The sequence below is a fragment of the Chaetodon auriga genome, chromosome 14 (genome assembly GCF_051107435.1).
Source record: "Chaetodon auriga isolate fChaAug3 chromosome 14, fChaAug3.hap1, whole genome shotgun sequence".
In the NCBI taxonomy this organism is placed as follows: Eukaryota; Metazoa; Chordata; class Actinopteri; order Chaetodontiformes; family Chaetodontidae; genus Chaetodon; species Chaetodon auriga.
The window spans coordinates 4,515,315-4,542,921 of NC_135087.1; the positions used below are offsets into that span (position 1 = coordinate 4,515,315).

Here is a 27,607-nt window from a genome sequence, read left to right on the forward strand (position 1 = left end):
TCTCCATCTCTGTGACCTATGGCTCTTGCAAAAATCCATTGTGCCGTGGCCATTTCCCTGAAAGCAGTATAAACAGCAGCAACTGCACTGAAAACAAACGTCATACCAAACATTGAGTGTTTACGGCCAGCCAAATGATATTCCCACCAGGGCTGGAAGCGAATCGCTTTGCCAAGTGAGCCGGCAGTATCAGCTTGAATCCAAGTTGTAAGCAGTGAAAGTAGCTGTTAGCCATTAGCTCGAAGGGTGACAATGTCCTAACAACATTGGTGATTCCCAACTTTTCCTTTAGCGCCCTCAGCAGGTCAAAGTGTTCACTTATATTCTAATATATCTTGACATCTAACGTACTTAATGGACTGGGCCAGATTTTGTCCAGGTATTCATGGTTCCCAGAGGATGAACCCTAAAGACTTTGGTGATCCTTTGACTTTTCTTCTGGTGCCACCATGAGGTTCACATTTGGGGATGTGAGTGAAATGTCTCCTGGATGGATTGCCTTTAAATTTGGGACAGTGTATTGATAAAATTTGCCTCATTTCAAAGGAAACTTACTATATTTTCCAGTGGATGTATAAATGCCTTATTAGCTTAATAAAAAACTTGGTAAGTCCATTTTTTGATAAATGATACTACCTGGTGGAGGTTCCAGGAATGGGCCGTCCTGTGTCCACCAGAACGCACCAGCAGTAGCCTGTGGACTGGTGGCACTGGACTGGTTTGTACAGGCCTCCGGGCCCACAGTCAGGGATGAAAATGGCCTCACGAGGATTCTGCCGAGCCTCGTCCAGTGCGCTCTGTCGCTCCTGGTCACAAGAGGGAACTTTCTCTAAAACCATGAGAAACACACTCAATACAGACGCACCAAATAAGGACAACAGAAACACAATAAAACCCATCTGTCACAAGATTAACAGATGATGTTAGCTTTGGAGAATGATGTCTCAAAGCATTCAGTGTGGCATGCTTCCATGTGTTGTACTTTTTGTAAGTCACAAAGTTGCCCAGTGTCATTGGCTTTCAATCAACCAATTTCAGTTGTGATTGAATCTCTACAGCACTTGGCACTATTCAGGTCGCTTTATAGACTAACTGATGCACGTTTAGGGCTCTCTGTTTTTGTTGCTGACTTCGATGTCATGTCTGTTTTGTTGTGCTGCTGTTTGAAGAGTTACTCTACACTTACTGAAATATCATATGGCAGAAAAACATTGTATGTGGTTGGAAAGGCAACAGATTTAGACCTACAGAGGATTGAGCTGTTGGAGTAGACACAGGCAACAGGATTGTGAGGTTTCATAGTTTGAGTATCAGTGTTCTCTTTGGCTTCAGGATAACTTTAATGCTGCTTCGTGCCATGGGCATATGGCCCGTGATGCAACTGAATGTTGGGCATCATTAAGTGGAGTGGAGGTTGTTTCCCTGATAAACTTACTAAAGCTTGAAAAAATCCTTCAGAAAGCTGCCGTATGTCACAGATGCTGCAATCCACCACTTGTGTGGGATGGACACAAACAAACCCAAGCAATGGTCCCACTTCAAGCAGTTGGACTTCAACCTGAAGCTCTGCTAACATAAAACCTTTCCTGGTCCCTCTTCAGGTTGGATTAGGAAGTCTTCACCCACCACAATCTGTCATATCTGTCATATGTTCAACAACAGGCGCTCGACCCTTGAGAGATGCTCCTGCAACACCTTGTTCCACCACACTGTATTTACATTCACATCCATTTAGTCCATCGCTCACTCTTAAGTCAAGTGCAACAGGGCTGCATGCTGGAGTTGTTACCATGGCGATGAAGTGTGCTTTAACCTCTTCTGATCCATCCTTCATTTTCCATTCAAGTGCACTATGAAGCATTAAGCCACAATAAGGGGGTCGTGCTGGCCGTTTGGAGCCCTTTCTTCAGGGTGGTGACGTGGTATTTTCACATTGTGGAGCTGATTAGTCCCACAGCAGTGCCGGTAGTCTCAACTCACACACTTCCAGTAACCATTGCATTATTAAGACAATATGGCACAGTCACTGCCTGGTTCAAGACCACATCAGGAAACAACATGTGAATTTAAATGTGGGACCTCTCCCCCTTTACCGAATTCATGTGTTTTACTAAAACTGGCTCAAAAATATTTTTCTAAAAATGTTTTATGCTGCAGAATGAAGGCTTTTATTGCCATTTTAGATCTGTTAGCAGCGAGATATTACAGAGTTTATAAAGTAACTTTCTGTTGTAAATATAAACACACCTAATAGATGTGATGTGAGTTTTTGTTACTGTCACCGACAGGCTTTGAAGTGTCACCTCAACAGAGCTTGCACAGGAAAATGGAGCATGCATCATGGGAACGGGCCGAGTGCCGCCCATTGATCATTTTTTAGTTTTCAGGCAAAAATATTTTTTTTTAAAAAAAACCTTTTTGGGCCACCAGCGGTTTATCTGTGACTGTGTCAGTCAGTTTGGAGATGACAGTGGTGGCAGCTTCAGCAGTAGACCTGAGGCCTAACCAAGGAGAGTGGGAGGTGTGTGTGTGTGTGAGTGAGTGTGAGGAGGTGTTCATGTTTCCTGAGCATGGCTGCCAACAGAGAGCTAAATGTGTCCCTATACCAAAGAACTTTTTCTCCTGCAAAGACTCACACTCAAGTGTTCTTAGCGCTGTGCCGTGGCTCTGGTCCTCGCCAAGGCTCCTTCACATCCAAATTATTTAGCACTGTTTATTATACAGAGGTTATGCTGGCGCCAGGCGCAAGGATTCCCAAAAGAAAATTGTTTTTATATACATATAAGTGGAAATAGGCTGGATGCTGGCAATGTAATCCTTCCAGTTTTGCGTGGAGGTGAAATTCAATCTTTGCCTGCCTTGCATTTCTGCTCTATTTATTTTTTATTTTTGTTTCCTTTTCAATTTTACTTCTCTTCCTGGCAGGAACTGAATGATGAGAAACACGAACCCTCAGAAAACAAATATTGTTCTGAAAAACAGAAACCCACACAAGTGGATGTCAGGAGTTGTTGTAACAATTTTCTCATTGTGGTCGTTGCGTTGTGGTCATTTTTTCTTCAGGGCAAACTGATAATGGACAAAAAACGACCGTCTGCGGTGGCTTTGAGAACAGGCTTGCCCCATTTTCTGCCTTTTTCTCTGGCCCTCATCCTCCACGTTCTGAGCCAAGTGAAACTTTTTTTTTTTTACAAGTCACCTTCTTTTTCCCGTATTTTCCAGTTTATCTTCCTTTATCATTCGTTTTATCACTCTTTCAATGCCATTCCTCCCACCTTTCTTCTGCCTTTGTCTCTCATTCTTTCACTTTCTTTTTCTTTCTCTCTCTGCTTCTAAATGTCTCCCTCTCTGAACCTGCCCCCCACCCCACCCAGCGATCTCTCCTCTTCGCTTCACTCCAATGGCTTTCAGCTGTGGGCTAATCACTGCAATATTGTCTCAAGCAAGCCTTCTCTGCAGTTAAAATAGCGGAAATGTTGGTAATAGGGGAACTCTGTAAGTAGGTATGTAGCTGCATGTCTGTGTGTTTATGACCTAGAGTGCAGCAAAACCAGAGATGATTGAGAGTTCACTCGTAAAATGGATATGTAATCTTCCTCATCTGTGTTGCTTTTCAACACATCATTCATTAGCACGTTTGGTCGCCACACTACGTTACTTTTCGTCACCTGTTGTGCTAAACAGTAAAAAGCAAGTGCAGGCTGTCTAAAATCAGACTTGTAAATGGGATTAAAAGAAACAGAATCCCCTTTTAAGACTGCATATTTTTATACAAAATCATGCTCTAAGATTACATGATCACATTATGTCCCTTCAGTATTTTATTTTTCCTTTGTTTGCCTTGCCGCGAGGGAGGAGCAGTGGTTAGTGGGTTTCTGCTTCTCCACACACTTTTATAAATGAGCTGCATGACAGAGCGCTTCCCCCCTCCTTAAAACATTGCAACAACAGCATGTCAGAGTCTGGCAACAAAGCATCTTTTTTGAAAAATGGACTTTGCATTGCTTTGCCTAAGCAAACACTTTTCACTAGCACAATCTCTGCATCGCTCTAAATCATAATTATGGGGTATCCAGAGAGCCAGTAAATGAATAACGTAGCTCATGTGTGCGCTGCTTCCTCAGCACTCAGGTTTTCCAACGCGAAGGGACAGACAGCTGAGAGACAACTCAGAGAGAGAGAGAAAGGTTCCGATTCTGTGGGGTTTAAATATTAAGGATTCGCTGCACCAAACCTTCTCTTCTTTGGAAAGTAAGCTGGATTCAGGCCAAAAACACCGGCATCTATCAAGAGAACGAAGCAAACTGCAAAACTGACACAGCAGCGATGGAAGAAGTTTTCAAAACCTTTGAATTCTGTGTTAAAAGCAAAAACCCACATTTGACTGTTTACTTGAAGATCTAACGTGCAGGATTTAGTGACAGAGATGGAATATAACATTCATAGCTTCGTTTTCATTAGTGTAAAATCCTGAAAATAAGAATTGGTGTGTTTTTGTTAACTTAGAATGAGCTCTTTACAACCACAGTCTGCCATATTGCACCGCCATGTTTCTACGGTAGCCCAGAACGGACAAGCCAAGCAGTGGCTCTAGAGAGCGTCTCTTGTGTTTCTTGTGCCTTTCGCTGTAGGTTCAATGTAATGCTTAAACGTAGAGTGAGGCACCACTAGATGTCAAACAAAAATGATCAGGATAGTTGCCACTTAATAATCTGTCAGTCGACTAATTGATTAATTGCTTCTGAACGACTGGCTGTGAAGAACACTTGGGAGGAATGGTCGAATAGTTCCCAGCGAATGTCGAATAGTGCTTTTGCTTGAACTGCTCATCTCTGGTAAAAACTGCAATATTTACACATTTCTGAAATGCAGTGAAGAAAGTATAAGAACATCACAACTGCACTTTAGTACAATACTAGATGTACTTTCTTACTTGCCAACTCTGAATCACACATGCACACATTTTCGTGTACACATGCATATTCACAAACACACACATACTGTATGCAATCACATGCAGATGCAGCCGCAGACACACACATCGCTCATGTCTCAAACGTGATGACATCTCCCCCTCACTCGGCCTTGTCGCCTGCGCTTTGAGGACACCGGATGCTAATTGGAAACAGGAAGCTGATGTTTCCACAGAAGTTTCAAAGAGCTGTCACAGTGAATATCTCTCATCTAAAATACAATCCTCAATGCTGCCCTGACCGCAGTTTCCCCTGCCACATTGCCATCATTCACAAGACTAAGAAACCCCATATTACATTCAACTGTTTATGTGCTCTGTTGTGTGGGAAAGAGCTAACTTCACATCCTAATATATCATGCACACATTTAAGGTGGACAGTCATTATTCAAAATATTTACATATGCAGATGGAGAGGCACACAAGCACACTTAAAAGTTTAGTCAATGTGTCTTTAAAGGCTGATTTATGAATGAATTATAATACAACAACAATTAATCATCCATAGTAGTTTATCTAATTTGAGCATAACGTCTTAAAGCTGGGGACATAAAGTTGTCAGTTCGAACGAATCTGGTCACTTTAAAAATGTATTGAACATAAATAATATCAAAACTGATGAGCCTTAACTGTAGGACATTAAAACTCCCTTGGAGACATGACTCAATATTATTGAACAATGGCGTGAATGAATAAAAATGTCCAAATATGTTATTAAATAGACTGTTATAAAAAACTGTAATAAAAGACATGCACAGTTCCATATATCAGCTAACCTATATACAGTATCCATCCAACCCTAACACACACGTTGTGCACACTGCCGCGCACTCAACCCCCACCACATCCACTGACTTGCTGCAGAAGCGTGAAAGCCGCCCAGCTGCCCAGAGGGTAGTGAACATGTCAAGGCATAATTGAAAAGGAGACAGAGAAAGGTAAACAAATTACACCAAAGGAAAGAAACCAAGAAATATAATCCCGGCAGTGCGGGGCTGTCTTTAAACTGGAAATGTTTTACATTTAAACGAGTGGCTTTGAAAGCAGTTACACCAGAGATACGATGATACTTTCAAAGTGTTGGCTCTGTTTTTACTCCTCTGGTGTAGTTTTCATAGTCATCTTAAGATCAATATGTGGCTAATAATTGTATCCTGAAAACAGTGCATGGGTGATATTTGAGTAGGTGGCTGCACTGGGAGGAGAGGAGGTGATATGGTTAAGGGCATGATCCCTCGCTGGCTTCCCACCATCTAAGCTGCGTGTGTTTGTGCAGCTCTGTATCAGCTATCTGTGGGTGCTGCATTGATAGTGTGCAATATCTTATTAATCCTGGCACATATGAATATATGCGTGCAGTTTTCAGAATGAGTTTCTTTGTCTCACCTTGTTTCCTGGAGCTGGAGCTGTTCTGCTTATTCTCCTTATAAACAAGCTGTTTTATCCACAGCGTTGGAGCAGTTATCTCTACAATGACAGAAAGATGGAGCACAGATCAATAACTTTCAGTCTTTTAGATGATCTCCACAGAATTTACCACAGCTAAGCTTTATTTAACCAGCCGTGCCGTATCCACCAGAAGCTGCATGTTACAAACATTGGCGCAGCCAAGCTTTACCCACAAAACCAAAGTGAAAATAACATCCAAGATCCCAGAATTTCCAAAAATATCAAATTTTGTCATCTGGTCTTTTTAACAGTTGGACTTTTCCATTTGCTATAATGGTGCATTCTTAAGATATTACATCTTCAGTTTGAATATTAAAAGTCTGACACGCTGCGGCTTCAGAACAATCTGAGGATCAAGATCTTAAAAGTGCACAAAAGAGAAATTGCGTGAGCCGCACTTTAATTCAGCGTGGTTGGTCTGAACACATGCACCTTAGCTATCGGCGCTAAGTGATCATCTTACCACAGTGTTACAGGTGGAGGAGTAGTTGGAGAAGACTTACCATCACCCTCAGGGGGGACGTGAGTCTCCATGGTGGGTGTGGGCTTGGAGCCATCATCTGGGTTGAGGGTGAGAAAGAAACGGAAAGAGACTACCATTATTGAGGTTAATACAATCTACTCTCCAGAACTGTTGAATGGTTGGGATTTGCACATGGCCCGGCCAAGACAGACAGAAAAACAGACAGAGAGACAGATTGAATAACAGAAAATCAGAGGACGACCACCCACATGTGGCTCAGCATCTCTCACAGCAATAAATCAACTCTTCGCACTGACATTCTCACACCAACACCATCAAGCTGCACATTTATCACACTCACACTATCGCACTTCAAGAAACACGCATACACATACATACACTCACATGAGGAGACCACCACCCATCAGGACCCGCATGAGTGCAGTGCAGGTGTAGGATGTTGTTGATAGGCTCAGAAAGGCCCACCCACAACTAATCCAAACACAGAGGTGAACGGACCTCTGAGCGAATGACGAGTGTGAACTTCATCATTCTTGATTTTCAAAATAAGACGATTTGTCCCGCTACGGATCCGATGTTGGTTCAGTCAGTCGCTCAATTGGTCGGTTCGCCCAAAATGCTGGTCCAGTTTAGGAGCTCAATATGTAGTCTGGCAGTGATTGTGGTTGTTTGGTGGCAGTCGAATCATTATTCCAGCTCCAGTACATCAAAAACTGAGCTTGACTCTTGAAATCTTTTTGTTTGTCCCCCTGACCTTTCCTCTAGTGCCACAATCAGCCCAAAATTTACACTATTTGTACTTCATTGCTCCTTTTGTACATCAGAAACACAAACTTGATTCCAAGAAGTTGGGACACTGTGTAAAATGTAAATGAATGATTGTGATACTTTGCTAATCCTTTCCGACATATGCTCAGTTAGAAACAGCACAAAAACAATATATTTAATCTTTGACCTCATCAGCTTCATTGATTTTTGTAAATATCTGCTTATCCTGAATCTGATGCAGCAACACGTTTCAAAGACTGGGAAAGTTGTGGAATGCTCCAACTTTCCCAGTCTTTGACAGGTAAACAGGTTCATGAAAGGGGCATCCTGGAAAGGCTCAGTCGATTACAAGAACACACGATTGGATAAACGATATCACTTCATAAAACTGCTGTTGGTTAACACATTTGTTATGCAAATGATGGGATTCTGTTTTTATTTACGTTTTACACAGAGTCCCAACACTTTTGGAAAAACAGTGGATAAACACTCGAGGATTAAATGATCCCATGACCTGTCCTGTAGCATCACTCTAGCAAATGCAGCCCTGCGTGACTAAAGGCTTCTGACAAGCATTTTAGCAGTACCTTATAATACAGTGTTTCGTGGTTGGTTTGGGTCACATGCGAGCCATATGACATACTAACCGCGTTGTGTATAAACATTGGTATAATTAAAGATCACTTTGTCACCACATTATGACTATTCATCCCAAGTAGACTTTGCAAAAACTCCTCCTGTGAGTTTGTACTTCTGCCTCCCAAGCTGCTGGCTGAATTAACTGTCAGACTCTTTCTTTCATCCTCAGTTTTCTTAAACGCTATGATTTAAACATCTGATTTATTAAGTATTTAAGTATTTAAGATCACTATCCTGACATCTTGCCACAGCCATAATACTGTGTGACAAGACAAAATCTACATAAAAGCAGTATTCAGATACGTTTCGTTGGCTAGATTTGAGATGATTACTATATTTTTCCCATTGTAAGAAACACAAATATGTACAGTGTTTGGCCCTCACTCACATAGAATTACACAACTGAATGAATAAAATTCTTATTCAGTATCAAAGTTGATCCCAGACATCCCGCTGCAGCACAGACTAAAGAACATATTCTGATAGGCTGAAAGAGTCAATGTCCAGTTTAACGAGCTGATAAGATGTGATGGATCTTAGATAATGCTGTGAATTCAGCTACCTACAATACTCACCCACGTGCAGTTTTGTCGCATCTGGAACACTCCTTAGGAAATAATTCAATCAAAAGCACACCACAGAGAACTGGAATCATTCCACAAACACTAAAGTCCTTAAATCAGACGGCTTGTCAGCAAAGCGTAACACTTGAGGTCAAACTGACCTGATCCTGTCAAACTGTAAATAAAATACAACAGTTACTCGGTTGGTCTCAGACAAGTGCAAACCTGGTCAAACAACCTTCTGCACATATGCTACAGATTTCTTTTTGGGTAACTTTTTTTTTTCTTTTTTAAAACACTTTCTGAAATGTCCCTGTAAAACACACTGATGATGCATGCTGCGCTTGTTGAAACAAATTCTGTAACTTACAGTATTTGTCAATTACTGTTTGATCCAGGTCTGGACTGTGAGCTACAAACTGTGAGGGGAAAAAAACAATTAATGTAAGCATTGAAAGCACACCCTTACGCCTGTAAAGCTGTCACCCACCCCCACCCCCAATTCCTCTGCAACAACTCTGCACTGAATAAAACACCCTCTGGACTGGGAAACAACTGAAGTGCTTTACAATAGAGAAAGCCTAAGAGGCTGCCCACCTCTTCTCACTTTAAAAAAAACCCTCTGCTGTACGATTTCAAGAGATTTGCCTGACAATGCAAGCAGACACAGGCAAGAAATCTTTGCATTAGTTTTACTTTACTTTTCCTTGAATTGTTTGAATTTGAGGAAACTGGAGGGAAACTGTAGAACTGCAGTACAGTCATTCCTCACAATTATATTTGATTTTAGCAGATACAGTACAAAGAAGGACGTAACTGCAGCAAAACCTGTCGGGTTTTGAAGTGTCCATCATTCAGCATAAGCTATTGCCTCTGTCGCGTCTGTGTCTGAGGTCTAATATGTTCATTTGCATTGTGCAAACATGCCAAAGAAACGAAAATGCTAATTTTAAGATGTATTCTTCATCTCTAACGTCCATTTTCGTCTAAATTCTCTTAAAGTTACATGTGAAACATCAGTCATGCACCTTTCTGCTCTGCACAAATATGGACTTTGTACAGATCTGATGGAAAAAAAATCAGGTCAAAAGACATTTTGCTCTCTTTCTGTCTCTTTCATACAAATAGAAGCACTCACACACATGCACACACAACCTAGAACAGATCTCAACTCACCTTTTCTACCAGAGTTCGGGGGCCCAGGTGGTTTATCGGTTACTGACCCTGGAAAGAAAAAAAAACAAAGCATGGGCAGCAGACTAGACCGCAGCAACAGCTCCTCGGGAACATTTGAAGAATGTGGTTCTAAAATGCTGTTTATCCATTTTAAAAACAAAAACTCAAAAATTAACCCCTTCCTGCAAATAAATCATTTTTGCAAGAGATTTTGAGTTAAATTTGATTCTTGCAACAGAGAACACAGGCCAACAGAAAAACATCACTCCCACAGATTACCCAACACACTGACGTCTTGACTTCGAGTTAGACGCGGAGGTTTATCAAAGTTTGATGAGTACATTCTGTTAGTACTTGATAGCAGGCACACATTGAAACATTAGGCTCGTTGCTTTATCTTAAGGCGGACTGATGCAGACCTGGTGATCTGCGCCATCTGTGGAAAATGATTATCAAAAGGTTTCCAAATGTCATTCTCATTTGGTGCATGCAGGTTGTCTGTTTCATGCAAGGATGCACGGAGGAAAGGAGCTAAATTAGAAAGTTCAACCAATTACATCAGAAGGGCAAAAGGGGAGACATTTTGAGTGAAGGCAACTGGAAGGAAATTTACTACCTGACAATCCACTTGTCCCAGCATGAGTTCCCATAAATTCACGGAAGTTTCCTGCAAATGTATGTGAGATGATTGATTTGGGTCATAGTGTACAGGGGCGTCTGAGCATGTCAGTTAAGGTTATTCGTTGTCAGCTGAGAGGGAAGGGAACCTAAGGGAAGGAGAGTTGGGCAATGTACCACTGTAGCAGCTGTATACAGTATCAGGTTTATGGTGCCCAGATTCTGGTTCCAGTGTCATACATACCTTTGCAAGAAACAATGAAGATATTGGATCTTATGCAGGACAGAAGGGAGACAGGTAGAGAATGTGTTGTGCCATAAACTACATTTCAGAGTTTATTTAAACCTTGATGAATGAGCAGATTTCCTCCATCGAGTGCTGATAGAGGGCTGGAAAAGTCAACGCAGGTCTCACAACACAACGGATCTCGACAAGTTATTCTTTCAATAGATATGGATTTTTTTTGGAGTAGGGCTGCAGTCGATTCATCTGCTGATTTTTTTCCCAAATAACTGATTATTCATTTAGTTTGTTGAATGTCAAAAAGTAGTGAGAAGCAGCCATCACAGCTTCGTACAGTCCAAAATGACTTCTTCAGATTTAATTTGTCCAAGCAATGGTCCGAACCCGAAGAGATTTAGACTCCAATCATCTTTGACAAAGAAGAGCTTCAAATCTTTGAGGAGCTTGAACCAACCACCGTTTGGCATTTTTGCATGAAAACGTATTGAAATGATTAATAGATTATCAAAATAGATGCTCATTGATTTTCTTTCAATCAACTGACTAATGGTTGCACCTCTATTTTGAAGCTAACAGCAGATTGCACATCCAGTGTCTTCATGAGCGAATGTGAAGATGCCTGATTGTAATGGCTTCATTTTCAAACCTAACACCACTAATAGTATCGCTGCCAACACTGGATTGACCTACAGAGGCAAAGCAAATCTGTGTGGAATGTTTGCAAATAGTTCAGATCTGGTACCTTTGAAACGCACATTTCTGTCATTGACCTACTGCGAACCATCTGGACAGTGCTGACCTATGAGGGAATAGAGAGCTGAGGAGCCCAAACTGGAAGAAGCTATCATTTCTGTCCTTGCTGTGCTAAAGAATAATCTCCTCAAAAGAGATACAGCAAAACACCAATGACCTCTATTCAATTACTGTCCAGTTAGTGGCAGAGACACCAAGCAGTTCCTCTGACAAGAAGCTTCCAGTAGAGCACTTTAAGACTGTAGTAAAGCCTCCTTATCTGGTGCAGAAATAAAGAAAATTTGAGCTTGACTCTGAGCTTCTGCTACGCATTAATACAAGTTTGTAAATGGGCAAAGCGGTGTGGTTTTCTAACATGAATGGATACATAGGCAAACTCCATTTGTGGACTTTACTGAGTCTATTCATAGGACTGATAATCAGCAGGTGCCAGGGGAAACCATACAGGTGATTAGTGGCACAAGAGGGAAACACAGAGTAAAGAAAGGCCAAAGAAGACTGAGGCAGAGAGATAAAGACACGGAGAGGAAGAGACAGGGAGAAAGCAGGAAGCCTCTGTTGAGCAGCTTCAGAAGTGCATGCGGCCATTCTCACCACACTCTCCACACAAAATTTGCACCATATGCTCTAGTGGCAGTGCAATCCAGTTCTGGCAAAGACCTCTGTGTATTATCTTCTGAGGGAAAATGATGGTGATTATCATAAAGTGTTCCCATCCAGGATGAGTGCGCAGAGGCTCCTCTCGCTCGTCCTGCCTGCTGAGAGCAGTTAGACGAGGTGGAGAGCGGGAGGCCCGGGAGGCCCCTGGATGTATGGCCATTAGCCTTCTCGTTGACCTTGCACCTGCTATACGCCACATGACATGTAATGCACATGTGCCCATAGTATGGCAAGACAGACCTTGTTTAACTGTAACCCAAAGGCTGCGTTCACTCTTTATCCTTCATCATCTATTTCAGATGTAGGGTCAGTTCACTGACCATTTACTCATTTTAAGTTCTACCTCAAATGTATATTACTATTACACATCTGTTCTCAGTCTTTTCTCTGATAAGGAGCTCAAGCCTATGAATATAAACTTGAATTATCAACTTATTATCAAGTTAACTGACCCAAACCTCAGCGACTCGGCTTTCAAACAGTCTCTTAAGATCCTACAAATGCAGCCACCAGTGTTGCACTGGTGGCTGCAGTGTAACAACTATGCCACTTCTCCAGTGTATTAAAGAACTGTCCAGAAACATCCTACCCTTCGACCGATGTTTTAGTCATACAACCTGTTAAACATTACTCTGAAGTGGAGCTGCCCTGCTTGCACAAATGACTCTAATCACTAATGTGCACAGCACTAAAGCAGAACAGATGCAAGCTGCGCTGGCAGCAGTCTTACACATCGGCAAAACTGTACAGGACAAACGATTTAAGATTCTTTGAGAAACTCTGGACGTTTCATCCACAGGTTGCCAGGATGTTTTGGCCCCAGTACCTGAACACACCGGGGTCCTGTTGTGCACAGAGGAGCCACTCACTGGCTTGCCGTCGCTGGTGACACACCAGCAGTAGCCTGTCAGAGTATGGCACTGGACCTGCAGAGGCAAAAAAAAGTAAATCACACCAAAAAATGAAAATAGCTTTGTTATATATGGAGCTGCCCCCTAATAGTCAACTAAACTGGTGAACCCCCCCAGGCAAAATTGTTAGTCTGGGATCCCGTGCTAGCTACTGCTAACTGTAACTTAAGTTAGCTAGTTAGCTCAGTAGCTATGCAGCTAGGCAGGGGGCAGCACCAGAATGACTACCAGAACTGGAACCAGACTCAGCAGCCTCCCAATGAACCTAGGAAGACTGAGACCGAACACATTCTTTGAGACAGACGGAGGCCAGTCTGACAACAGAGTGCTGAGGTGATTTAACGTTAAAGCCGTTCCGACCAGGACTCTGACTCTGAGGAGGACGAAGCCACGCCGGGCTCAGGTGAGGACAAGAGAAGCGTGAAGTATACATCATACATTGTGCTGCTAAGTCAGCGAGTATTCGTTTTTGTTATTTATTCCTGTGTTCTAAACGAGACCGCTCTGAACATTCAGAATTAATAACATTACTGCTTTTAGCATTGTCATTAACGGGTGGCTCGCTTCATGTGTGCCCTGAAAAATATATATTTAAATGATTAATATCATAAACATGCCAGGACTACCCGAGTATTGGCTTGAACTAATGACTACTAGTCAACGAGGAAAATCTTTGGTCTGGGGCAGCCCCTGTAATATGCATGACCTGGTTTGTATATTTGGGTGTAAATACAGCAGAGGGTGAAGAGTACAATCAAAGATTTCTGTCAGTGAAGTGAAGCTGATCCCTTGGATGATGTGCAGGTGATGGCTCAAACTAAGAGAAAGACGAAGAGCTGAAAACAAGAGGGAAAAGAAATCTGTGGAGGAGCCAGACAGACCTGGGCGAATGTTCCATCCTCATTGCATTCTGGGATAAACATGGACTCCTGAGGTCTCCTGGCTTGTTCCAAAGCCTGGTTCCTCTCAACACGACACTTGGACTGACCTGCATCTGTAACAGATTGACAGCACAGCCTGCTCTCATGCACTGGATACAAACCTTTGGCACTGTTTATTTACTGAAGACACGTGTTCTTTGTCAACAACATCCCGTTCACACCTGCCAGCTGACCAGTACAACCACAGTTTACTACTGTTTGCCACTGGGTGCCGTCTGACTTTAAGTGCCTTGCTCAAGGACAGCTTTTTGATAGACGTACAGACAGAAGCAGTATTTATTCCCTGTCTGCACTGTTGTTTCCAATCAGAGTTTTGGGCCATTTCCCCAGCCTGAAGGATATTTTTCTTTCTGATGACAAGCAGCCTGAAACAAGTTTGTAGCACTGGACAAGCTGCAGTGATGGTTGCTCCCCATTCTGAAAAATCCTGAACCTTTTGCACTGCAGATGCATGACGCCCAGACAAGTCAATAGCCTTTTATTACACTATTCAAAAATCGCTAAAACAACACATTCCTGCACATTGACCATCGCCGGTGCCAGAGGTAGACTATGAGCGGCACATTGTTAGTGCTGAGGAGTGCGTCATGGACCCTGCATTGATATTTTGAAATGTCAGTGGAAACTGAGTCCGGGTTCCTGCAGCTGTGATGAGCCAGACCTGCTCTCAGGGGACAGAGATGGAAGTGGCTGAAAGGTCAGAGAATGAAGTGGGCTCCTCACCAGATGGTGACTGCTTCAAAATCCCATCAGGAACTCCTGCTTTTGTTGCACTCACAGCTCCTTTGGAGTTGAGCTCCATGTTCGACCGTTCGTGTACACACATCGACACCAGGGAGCTGACCAGCGCGACCGCAGTCCGCCACTTTGGGCAAACATTCTCCCCGGATAAATAAAAGTCTAAAAAAAGTCGTCTCTGGACCTGAGAGGAGACAGACAGGTTGTCTCCTCCAGAGTAAAACCCTGACTGAGCCAGAACCGGTGATGATGTCACCGAGAAGGACAGACTTGGTCACATGAATTTCTAAATGTGGACTTTGAGTATACTGTACTGTAGAACCGAGGCTTGTTAAATATTGTGGCGCTCGCGTCCTGGTGAGAACAAGCAAAAAGAGTCCAACTGCTCATTTAAATAAGTCTTTTTTATGGAAATGATCAGAGGCTGCTAGCAGTCTCCTCATCACGACTTCCCTTTTGCTTGTCTTTGCTTGTTAGCTATGACAAGGCAGCAGTAATATATAGTACATAACCTGATTGAAAACAGACGTCATTTTATCATCGTCATTTTAGTGATTTTGAATAATGAGCTGGCTCATGATGTGTTGATTCTATTCATGTTATTTATTCACAGCTGAATAATGAATAAACAGATCTGCCTGTCGTAATAGCCATAATTATGCATTTGTTGTTGTTTGTGGTGGTTTGTTGTACCTGTTAGCAATTTACATGTCTTGTATCTGTTGTGTTTAATCTGAATCTCACGCACACCTCAATAAGCCTGTGCCAGGCTTTGCCATTGTAAACAATGATTGGTTCATGAACTGCCTGCTCAAATAAAGCAGCAGTTTCATTACAACAAAACAGGCCGGCCGCATATGCAAAGACTATGTGAGCTTTGCCCGGCTTTCCTTTCCTTGGCACACCACAGATATTATGAAACAAAACCACGTATTACCATACAGAGGGAACACATCTCACTCCAAAAATGGATTTGGTTGGGACTGCTGTTTTCCTAATGGACAGTGGGGCTGAAAAAAAAAAAAGGGAGGGGGAAATGCCAAGTTCCAACCTTGACTCTAGACCTATCAATCTCTGCTGTTGTTGAGTGGCTGGCATCCAGACACTGAGGAAGTGTGTGATCCTGGTCTGTAAAAACTTACACGCCTACAGTGAGGCGGAAAATGAAAGACATCTTCTCGTTCTGTTCCACTCTTCTCAAACTGTCTGGTGTTCACTTTGGGTCTGAGCTGCAACATGCTCTTTGAGTCTCAAGTAAATCACTGCGTGCTTTTGCTTTCTCAAGTTAAAGTATATAGTCTCCAGGGGAAGATTAGATTAGGTTACAATTAGGCAAAAAGCATTTAGGTGAATCTTGGCAATGCAGAACACTGTACCATTTTAGCTTGTCTGCTCATAGTCGCTCCCTGTTTGTAGGACTGTGGATCAGATTCAGAGGTGTTCACAGGTTTCCTGGTCCTTACCTTTGAGCTCCAGGTCCCTCCCCTCAGATGTGGAAGTCGGCGCTGGGGCCACCTGCTGCTGATCGTTTTTCGCCCAGTTTTTACCTGAAAGACAAACAAGTCACACAAGGCTCTGTGTAGTCTGAAAGGTGGAGTCATGTCATGAATAAGACATACTTAAGGAGAGTAAAATCCGTGTTGTTTGTATACTCAACAGTGCTGTTGATGTTTTTGTAGTAGTGAGTGTCAAAAGACAATAATTTGCTTGAAGTTGTTTATTCATGCATGGATGTTTTGGGCAGACATTTTTCAGGAATTAGCTAAAACACTTTTGTCTTACCGAGTCCCAGAAAAATGTAATAAACAGGAAGTGTTTCTAAAACTCTTGTTGGTGCGTTCACAGAAACCCCAACGTGTGATTCTAAAATCTGAGTTTCCTTGAATGCACCCTGAGAGATCACTTGTACAAAACTCCTCGTCACACCGTTTCGTACACGCTCTGTAACCAGCGTTCAGCTCTCACCTCGACAGCGGCCGCGGTGTGCCAGTGTCAGTGTTTTATCTTTGCAGCGCGCCCTCTGCAGCTCACAGCCGGTCTCATAGCTCCGCCCGTCCGAGCCGCACACCGGCTTCCCCTGCGTCCGCGAGCAGATGACCCCACAGTGACTGTCTCTGTCTCCGATCAGCCACTGCAATGACAAACACAGCAGTGCGTTAGCATAACAGTGATACAATACAAGAGGAATTTAACTCATTTAACATGACAGATACGTCTTATTACTGAACTTATAGCTTATTTTTCTCATTCCTTCAAGGTTTGGTTTGTCCTTTCCTTTAGGCTCCTTTTCTTTCTTTCTAGTCTCGCTGCGGTTGAACAAAGGCTGCATTCAGCTGAATCTGAGATTATGCCAAAGTAACATACAAATTGGACTCATGGGTCACTTGCCCACTTTGCTCAAAACATTTCTTTTGCTCTTTGAACACTTGTCGGCCGCTGCCTTTCTTTGTTTAGGCTACTGTAACGAGGGTTTGAGCAGCTCTGCACTGAAGCTCAACCTCAAGGGCTAATTTATCTAATTGATCTTTGGCTGGTGACGGGTTGAACCTTGATTAAGTTTCAAAGGGGCCAAACCACATTCAGAGCAATGGGAATCCTTCTCCCCAGATCTTTACTCATGATCTATTAGTGAGTCGATTCTACTCTACTGTTGGAAGACGGCCTTCTCTCTGACAGCAGTAATGGTTCTTGGCTTTGCAGCTGCCCCAAATATATTTAAGGTCTAAAGGATTTCAGGGGAGCACAGAGTTTGCCAAAAAGATGGAGCTGTGGGTTAGTGAGGAGAGAGAGTAGGTGTGCATTGAGCAGCACCAGAGTCCTCAGCTGTGAAAAGTGGCCTCGCAGCGAATCCGAGCCAACTCTTGTTGAAAATGTTTCAACTATTTAAGGAGCTCTTCATTTGTCTTATCTCACAAATGATGATTAAGCGTTGTGGCTGCTCAAACACCTGTTTCATAAAGGACATGAAAAAGAAAAGGAAAACATGCAGCTCTCATGTAGGAAACTTTCTCAAATGCATTTTTCATCCAAGGCCTCTTAAGCAATTACCAGAATGCTTGTTGGAGCTCTGAATCTGACACAAGAGATCTCATTAAGGGCAGGTACAGAGGCAAGAAGGTGGTGGAAAATGAGACGCAGCCAGAAACAAAAGGCACAGTTTCCATCCTTCGCTCGCCAAATCCGATCAGACGATCTGAGGCACTTTTCAAAATGATCAACTGTAGAAATGCATGTGTGGAGCACGCATGTACACAAGCACACTTTCTTTGTCATTCTCTCTCCTCAACCAATGCCCGGCACGAAAAAAATGTTATTTTGAACAACATGAAAAATGTTGCTTGGAGACAGATTTTTTCTGAACATATAAAGAGCAATCAGACAGACCTGAACGAAGTGTAGATGGTAACAAAGCCAAACGGCTGATGTCATGAAAGAGCTGGTGTACAACTGGATCTCATATACAAATGAATCACCAGGAGTTTTCATCTAATGTGCTCTAAAAAGATTAACTGCATTTTTTCCTCTGTTAATGCAGAACTGTACGTCCATCTGTGGCTTTGCATTGGCATTATTATTAATTACAGTAAATCTATATGTCAGACTGCTCCAGAAACCATCACAAGTCTTTGCCTCTCCATCCACTCTGCCTTATAACAACCAATAAAACCGTACTTTAAATATCCACAAGTGACACTATTTTCCTGGACAATTTGATTTCATAGATCAGTTGGCACTTTAACTAATCACCTATAATCTGCTCTTTGCTGAAAGAGTTCAGCTTAATGTGAACGCTAACTGAAAATCCTTCTACTTTACATTCGGAAATGACTGTTTTTAGGGCAGGTTCATTTTTAATTTCACAGAGAAGACACAAAATAGGATGAAGAGTCTACTGTCAAGCTAGCAAGCAGCTCTGTAAGATAGTACTTGAACTGTATGTTATGTAAGCATGCTAACATGCTCACAATGACAACGCTAACATGCTGATGTTTAACAGGTATAATCTTCACCATGTTTACCATCTTAATTTAGTATGTTAGCATTAGCATTGCATTTTAGCATTAGCATTGCAAACGGAAGGTACGCAGGTATTTGGTACTGGATGAATTCAGAGTTTTACCTGCTGGTGGCGCTAGATGAAAAGTGAAGGGATCACCAAAGTTTTTACAAGTTATCATGACGGGGTCATGAACATCTGTACCAAATTTCATAGCAATTCATCCAATTACTGTTGAGATATTTCACCACTGATGTCACCCTCATGGTGGTGCTAGATGGATCGTCAGGCAGTCACCAAAGTCACTATAATTCACGCTTTGTGAACCATGAATATCTGAGGAGGATTTTGTGCCAATCCATCCCAAAACTGTTGAGATATTTAAGTCTGACCAAAGTGTTGGAGCGACCGAGCATCCCGAGAGCCACGCTGCTAGTGTGGCTAAAGAATGATGAAGACTCACCCAGCCGCAGTGGCAGCATACTCTTATTACTTGAATTTTATATTCTTTGTCATATCCTGGCTGATATCTCTCTCGCTCTCTGGAAACAACACAGGAGTTGAAACTTGTTATAGCACGAATTACAAATCCAAGATGTGGTGAAGAAAATGAGACGCAGGGCAGAAAAATAATCTATTTACAGACGTTTGTGGCTTTTTTACTTTTCTGACACTAGAGAACATCTGCCAGAGCTGACAGTCATGACAGTCATGAACATTAATTTCTAATTCTAGCAATTTCATCAAAAACCGAGTCCAAAATTCAAAAGGTGAAAAATCTGCCAACTGGTGAGCTAATATCACACGTGTCCAATGCAAATTAACTGACATTCAAGACTTTGTTTGGATCGTTTTCATCATATTAGTGAAGAGAACTGCCTTTTTCTGGCTTGTGTTAATACTTAAACAGATGAAGCCTCATTGGAAAAAATGTGGAATTATTTCACCGCACAGGCAGGATATTTTAACTGTTCCTGAAAAATAATATTTTTACAACTAAATATAACACTAGATAGACTGGTTTTTTTTTTTTTCTTGCAGTGATGAAATTATCACAGTCACTATCATGGCTGTCACAGCTGTCAGCACAGGCAGATACTCCATTATCTGCAAAGAACAAAGAGGGAGATTACACTTTTCTTGAAATAGACAAAGATACTGGAGCTCCAGTATCTGCCAGATAAAATCAGGAGGTGAGGGTGGCAGGGTGGTCCAGAGTTTAAGAAAGTGTCCTGAAACTGGAGGGTCACGGGTTTAAGCTGCACATAAAACAATGTAGCTGTTAAAATATCCAAGTTGTGAGCACAGAGAGCCTCTTTTGGCTGCTTTAACTCGGCTGAAAGGTTGATACTTCCCTTCAACTGATACCAAAAGCCCCTCATATACCAAGGTGAAAGGAAATTGAAACAAAAGGGGAATAATACTTCAGAGGATGCAATGGGACACAAATCCAGCTCGCCTCGCTGTAACAATACGTCCAGAGAAAGCCAGACACTTTAATGTGATTTCAACCTTGGCATTGAAGCATGGTAGAAAGTCTCTTGTCAGACAGCTCAGAGTTAAACTAAATCATGATGTGACTCTTTATGAGAAAGTGCAGACAGGGAGGAAACATCTTTTCATTTTTAACTTGTGTGTCCTCCTCCTGACTTCAGTGAAGGACAGGAGTAATTCACTAGTTTAGAAAAAGATGCATGTATCTGCATTGTATGCCTCACAATAAAGAGGCATATGGTTTTATTCTTATTTATCTTATAATACAGGTAGTGTAGAGAGCCTTAACTTTCTCTTTAAGGAGAGGAAAAGAAGAAAGTAGTTACATGTTTCTTCCACTGCAGAGGTGGTTAAAGAGTGGACCAGCCTGAGCCAAAGTACTGTGGTCAGAAAGCAGTTTGTCTATGTGATGAACTGTTAAATCCTTAAATCAGTATCCAAAGCCAGCTATTCTAAAAAAGTGATTTAAGTCTATCCGGCCACTCCTCCAGGTTAAGAGCCACAGAGTCTGGCTTCTGCCCACAGACTGACCCGTCCTCCCCATCCCTGACTCACAAGCTTAATGGATGCAGCCTCTGTACCTCCACTGTCATAATAAAACATTAAATCAGAGATTTTGAGACGGCATTGTCCAGTAAGTGGAAATAAACACTCCTACCAAGTCTCCCACACGTAGTCATTTCTTAGTCATACTGTCCCACACACAGACTCGTCTCCCGTAAAGGTGAAACCAGAGACTGCAGCAGACCAGAAAAACGTTCTAAATTTATGGTTGGGAGTTCTTTCACTTGAGTTCATGATTAAAAAAATTAAAAATACTCTTGAGGGGACATTTGACTTTTTTGTTCAAGGTGTAGATGGTGACTGTTCAGCAGGTCTCATTTAGCCTCACACGTAAATGCATGTAAATTTAGGAAATGCAAGTAACTTCGCTGAAATAAAGGTCAACCCGTGAGCTAAAGTTACCGATTACAGTTTCACAAAGAGCACACACACACCCACAAATACAAGAGAATTTATATGATACGAGAAGAGTCCAGCAGCTGGTTAGCTTAGCTTAGCATAGAAATTGGAAATGGCATGAAACGGCTAGCCTAGCCACACTAAATCCATTTACCTGCACCTGTAAAGGTGATGATCACCTTATAGCTCACCGAAGTGTAAAAACAATAACTTGTGTTTTTATGGGAAGTTATGTGCTGGACTATTGACTACAACTTGTTTTTACACTTTTTGTACAGATTAAACAAACTGGATGTAAGGTGTTTCCCAGCTAGCAGTGTCCACCCTGTTTCCTGTCAAAGCTAACAGGCTCCTGGCTCTATGTTTATATTTAACTGACAGGTATGAGAGTGGTATCGATCTTCTCCTCTAGCTCGAGAAGGCAAAATGTCCAACTACTGCTTGCTAATGGAAAATAGGCTGTTACTGATGAAGTTGTGTGGACTGTATCAATAATAAATAGTTTTCAAACTCCTTAATTGCTTGTGCACAACCAAAGAACTGTTTCAGATTAACACAGCTGAAAAAAACATCATCTAAATGAATGCAGACAGAAAAATCAAGCCTCCAGGAGAGAATATCGAATAGCAGACGCTAGGCTAAACCCTATCTAATCTAATCTGCTGACACTGACTCTCTGCACTGTATCCCAGCCACCTCTCCGGTCTGATCGAGTCCCACAACTGTTTCTACAGGACCACAGCTCTACATGAGGTCCGCAATACAATAAATGTGCACATGGTTCACATTTGACTTCTGCCAAAACAAAGTTCACTCACACCAGCAGCGAATGACATTGAGCCTGGATCACATTGTATCTGAAAAACGACTCTCTTAACTAGCAGGGACAACCAAATGAGTGAGGTTTGTCTTTTAGTACCAGACAAAGTAGTTTGCAGGCAATCAGTAAAACATTTGACAAGAGTCTTACACTTTTGTGTGGTTTCCAGCTTACCAAATACTGTCTGAATTATCCTGATGTGGTAAACCCCACCCATCTGGCGACTTAAGGAGGTTCAAACAAACGCTAAGAGTTATTTTCAGTCACTGTCTGACCCAGGTCTGTTTGACAGCAATCAGCTGCTACAGTGTTGGCCAGGATGACGAGACCTGGCATTATCTCCTGAGGGAAAACAGCCCCTCCTGTTAGGCCAATAGTGGCTGGAGTAGAGACCCGCCCGACGTCCTATAATCAAAACCAAACAAACACATCCAAATTAAACAGACTAACATGTAACAGGAGCTATTGTTGGCTCTGCTGAGGAACACGCGCTGCTCAAAATAACATTAATTACCTAAACCTGTGGTGAGAAACTCGCTCATATTCCCATCCTGCACATCATTATGTAAAGTTTTACATCGTATTGCAACAGGCAGCACATGAAAGATCGTCAGAGAAGCCAAAGCGCCAAATAGCATAATGGAGTATTAAATGTACCCCTGAGGGAATAATCTCACTTTAACAACCGCACAGAGGCCCTTTCTTTAATTTCCAAATGGGAGAACAAGAACAAATATACATTTTTCGCATCTTCAATGGACAGAGAGAAAGCTTGAATATAAACCCCCAAACACTGTGAGGACGTGGGATCCTCCTCTGCCTGATGGCCCACCAAAGAGATGAAGTCAAAGATGAGCTGAAGGTAAAACACCAGGGGAGTTACACGATGGTTTGGTACTGATATCTTGACCTGGAAACAATGAGATCTCACATTTAACAAGCCAAATTCCCCCAACACACACACAAATACACACAATCTCACACACACAACTCAGTCAGAAGCACACAGAGCCCTGAGCTCTCTCTCCACCACTCATAAAATAAGTGAAATGCAACCCCCATTGTGCAACCATTATAGCATTAGCAAAATGGTCTTTTTTTACCGTCACTGGCAGGGAATCTGTTCCAGCCTGAGCCACAGCAGTGGAACAAGAAGAAAGAATATGATTAGAAAATAATTATTTTTATATATGCTCGCTTAAAGGTCTGACAGGGGAAAAAGCAGGCTGTGTGAAACGGAACAAAGGTAGTAAATAAACAAATCTGTGGATTACGTCTCCTACAGTAAATGCAGTTAAGTTAAACTTTCCAACTGGCGTAATTTGTGTAGAGCTCATTTCTTTGGACAGATTCTGAGTATGAAAACATACGACTCCATCTCATTTTCACCTTTAGTTCACTTATCAGCTTTACCGGTGAACTGTCTTGCTAAATTTTCTTTAACATGTTCGCTGATTTATTTCGCACATACACCGGAGCTGTGGTGTCAGGAACATGGACAGTCTGACACAATGAAGTCCTGTTTCTGGGGGGAAACAGATTTATTTATCTTTTTTCTCCTACCAACCATGTCTCAAAGACTATGTCCAATTTAGCCCCTTTTAACATTGTTGGAGTCACAATGGACAGTTTTTTAAAAAAGGACTACATTCAATGCAGCAGATCCAGCGATATCGTCGCCTTTACTCCACGCGTTCTTCTTCGTTGTCAAACCAAGCGCCCACACTACCATAATGCCACTCAGTTGCCAACAGTTGGGTCAGAGATTTAGGTGTTTTATGCTAGTGGTGGCTAATGTAGCCTCAAGCAACTGGTAACAGGTAAGATCAGTTCTGTCTAACTCCACACCACAGATCTGTATCATGCCTAGTCAACCCTAACTCTAAAGCTATGGTGGCCAATCAGAAGCTATTACTGGTAGGGTACCTGCAACTAGAGGCCTTGTTTGTGTGTGGACAAAAGGCCAAAACACATGGCAAAGGCCACATTAAAAAAAAATTCCCCTGTACATCATTTTCAAACTTCAGACCCAACCAACAGTGACTCAAGTGACATCACTTGAGGTAACTTATCAGACATCACGCACTTCCCTTTGCAGCCACAAAAGGCTTTATACAACCTTTGCAACAGTGATGATGCATGTTTTAGCTAACAACTTCAAATCACAAGTGTGCACAACAGCATAGTCTGCAGTTTCACTATGACGCATTACACAACTCAGTCGAAGAGTTTACAGATCAGTTTTCATGCAAATGAAAAAATCTGTGTCCTTGGTATATTTAAAAAAATGCACCCCAAAAACTAGAACGCTGCTTTAGAAGATGTTCAGCGAACATGTGAAGTTTATTTGATTTGTAGTCGAGGAGTTAAAACTTGGTTCAGTCCTTTGATTTGATTAATGGACATGATGAATGTGATGATTTAAACATTAACAATGATCATAAGCAGTTGTGACTTGTCACGAGCGAACAATGAGTTGTGGTGTGTTTGTGTGTTTCCCTCTGTTCTGTGGAAAGTTGTATAAAAAGTCAGCTGTGTCTTTGCACTGTTAGTACAATGCTGTTTATGAGCTGCAAAGAGAGATGAGGTTTCAAACCTGCAGAAAGCTAAATGTTGTACTTGAGGCTGATGTTGTGTTTGGAAATTACCGACTGTATTGCTGTCGCTGTTAAAACTCAGAATTATAGTATAACAGTCTGCAGCCATTAGAGTTACTTAATACTCCTGGTTAGTTTTAAAAACTCATTGAGGTTTCACTTCCAAATAACTGTAACAGAAACATCTTAATTACTTAACAACAGAAGGAAATTTGTGGTGCATTCATTTTTACAGAAATGTCAGCATCATTTCAGATTTAATCTGCACTTCACAGTAAAATTTCCTTTTTAATTAGAGATGATTTTTCAGGGACTTCTTTCTGTCCAATCACAGAGGTGATGTGGCTTTTATATGGTTGTTAAGACTGTCTTAAGCAGTTAACTCTGATGTTTGCAGACTCAGAGAACTGCTTCCAAATTGTTAAAATTCATGTGCTGAAAAGATAATGTGGGTAGTTTTTGTAGTGTGGCCTACGTGAAACTGGAGGCAGAACAATACAAATACAGGCTGCAATATGTTTGTTATTACAGAGCAAAATTTTGCCAGTTTTTCTCATGATTGAACTTCCATTTAGTCAAAAATCTTTATTTGGAGAAGCCCACTTCAATGACAGCCCCTCTCCACTTTGTTGTAACGAGGGCCGACTGCAGCTCTTTCTCTGACTTGATATCACAAGGGATGGTTAAATCAGATCCTCTGTAGAACAAAAAAATGTCTGTTCTATTTAACTAACAGGAAAATGCACCTTGACATGAATGACATCACTGCTTCTAAGGAAAAGGCTTTTGCATGCACAGATGGAGATTCATTACAAGCCGTCTACGTGTGTGTGTGGATGTGTGTGTGTGAGAGAGAGGGAGCTCTGTGTGCCAGCTCCACGCTAACGTGTGATGGGCTCATTATCCCCTTTGGGAACAACAACAACAAACAATGCAACAACGCCAACACATACATAAATACATTCATATATGGCCGTCTGATGCATCGCCGTGTCATTAATCAACGGGTGTTTTTGGCATTCCCTCACTAGCCAACAAGTGGATTAGTCAAATAGAGGAAAAAGAGAATAAAAGTGAGCCAACCACACAGGTAACGAGCCAATGAACATCGTTCACCAAAGTCAGGGCTAATTGTGTACTGTTGTGTGCTTTTAACGGGCCGATGTAATCACTTTTGTCCGATAATTAGCATTTAGTTTTCAGGAAATCTATAAAGCGAATGCCATCCCTCATGCTGCTTCAATTAACACACTTCACTTAACTGTGGTATAAAAAAAGTGGAAAAAATAAAAAGGAATGTAAGAAAAGCTGCGCCCTTCTTCTCCTCCCCCTTATTCCTTTTAAATTTCTAATTGGGTTTTGTCTTAAAAAAGAAGCCTGTAATTTAACATCCTCAAAGTAACCCTTTAAAACCCTTAAAACACTGTTCTAATATGCTGTGAACTGGCGAGCGCTCAAGGAGCTGGACAACTTTCACACAGGAGGTGCAAAGTGTGTGTGCCACTCGCCACGGGAGGCCGGGGATTGGGCTTAAAACATTAAAGTTTAGTCCCCTACTCCACCATTTATTTTTATTTGACCTCTTTACGTAATTACTGTCGTGTTTCGGTAGGTAAAGTTTTGGCTAAGTAGTTTTTAAAGTTGACTTGTGGAGAAAGTGCGGTGCAATAAAGTGAAGATGGACAGAAACTTTAACATTCAAAGTCGTAACCTTTGGTTTTCTTTCATCTCTGACTCTACAAAGAAACGCAAAGAAGTGAGCTTCAAAAGAATAAAGTTTCTATTTGTCTGCAACTTAAGTATCGAACAAACTGTTGTTTCCTCTGCCCTCTAAAACAGAAGCTCTAACATTATTCACACATTTAAAGGCAGTATTATAGTAGTATTTGGGAGTTTATAATTCATGCAACAGCGAATGCAAGTCCAGTATTTACTCTCTTTTAGCTCTTTTTTTGGTCTCTACCACCTAGCGCTTTAGTTGCTAAATGCTCCACCGTGTTCATGGCTAGTCACTAACTCTGTCTGTCTGCAGGGCAGGTAGCGTTTGCCCACTGCATGTGGAAACGACGCTGATGAGAGCCATGAGACTGAACCAAAATGGTGAAGTTTTGTGTCTGAAAACCAAAAAAACGAGCCGAAAGACACTAAAACACTGTTTGAATCTGAGGGGAAATGCAGAGTTGGATAATAATTCTCGGTGGCTTTATCACTCCTCCATTACACATTTGATTAAAGGCTAATATAAAAATGTTGATTGTTAAAGTTATAAACTCCGTTAGATTTGATACATCTGACAGAGTTTTGGAAAAACAATTTCACACAATGCTTAAATCAGATTTCCTCTTTACACGAAGGTCAGGAGATTAAATACGAGATCAATGAAAAGGATGACTTCCTTATGTTTCTTTTGAAGTGGTGTGAAGGAATCAAAATGAAAGTGTGAGTAAGGGGGAGAGGGAGGTGTTCTTCCTTTTCGGAAACGGCTCTAAATCTGATTAACAACATTCCTTGTTTGTCGCTAATGCTACATCCTGGCTACAGAACAGTCAGCTGTCTCTGCTGTTCCCAGGAAGTGTGTGTGTGTGTGTGTGTGTGTGTGTGTGTGTGTGTGTATGACCATTACACATTACAATAGATTCCACACCACCATTGCATACTTGAGCTGAGACCACACATCGCTCATATCAAAGGAAACGATTAAATATGTGGCAGAGCAGAGGCTAATCTGCTGAGCTAGTTTGATATGGAAGAGGAAGTGTTTCTGCCATCCTGATAATCTGAAGGATTACAGAGAACCATAACTCTTTCAACAGGCAGTAT

At 41.8% G+C, this 27,607-nt stretch overlaps 1 protein-coding gene across 7 annotated transcripts in view; it reads right to left on the reverse strand.

Annotated features, from left to right (window-relative positions):
• The window catches only part of smoc1 (SPARC related modular calcium binding 1), a 45,894-nt gene that overhangs the window by 12,132 nt on the left and 6,155 nt on the right, over positions 1 to 27,607 (reverse strand). For 2 of the 7 annotated variants that reach the window (XM_076748653.1, XM_076748652.1), the window contains exons 2-10: positions 16,882 to 17,047; positions 16,380 to 16,463; positions 14,119 to 14,231; positions 13,153 to 13,252; positions 10,668 to 10,718; positions 10,052 to 10,099; positions 6,925 to 7,014; positions 6,359 to 6,439; positions 637 to 829 (exon numbers count right to left, since the gene is read on the reverse strand). In XM_076748653.1, coding sequence (XP_076604768.1) covers positions 637 to 829; positions 6,359 to 6,439; positions 6,925 to 7,014; positions 10,052 to 10,099; positions 10,668 to 10,718; positions 13,153 to 13,252; positions 14,119 to 14,231; positions 16,380 to 16,463; positions 16,882 to 17,047 — 926 coding nt within the window. The remainder of the gene's footprint in view (positions 1 to 636; positions 830 to 6,358; positions 6,440 to 6,924; positions 7,015 to 10,051; positions 10,100 to 10,667; positions 10,719 to 13,152; positions 13,253 to 14,118; positions 14,232 to 16,379; positions 16,464 to 16,881; positions 17,048 to 27,607) is intronic. The other 5 variants (XM_076748657.1, XM_076748659.1, XM_076748655.1 and 2 more) reach the window with 3 other exon arrangements.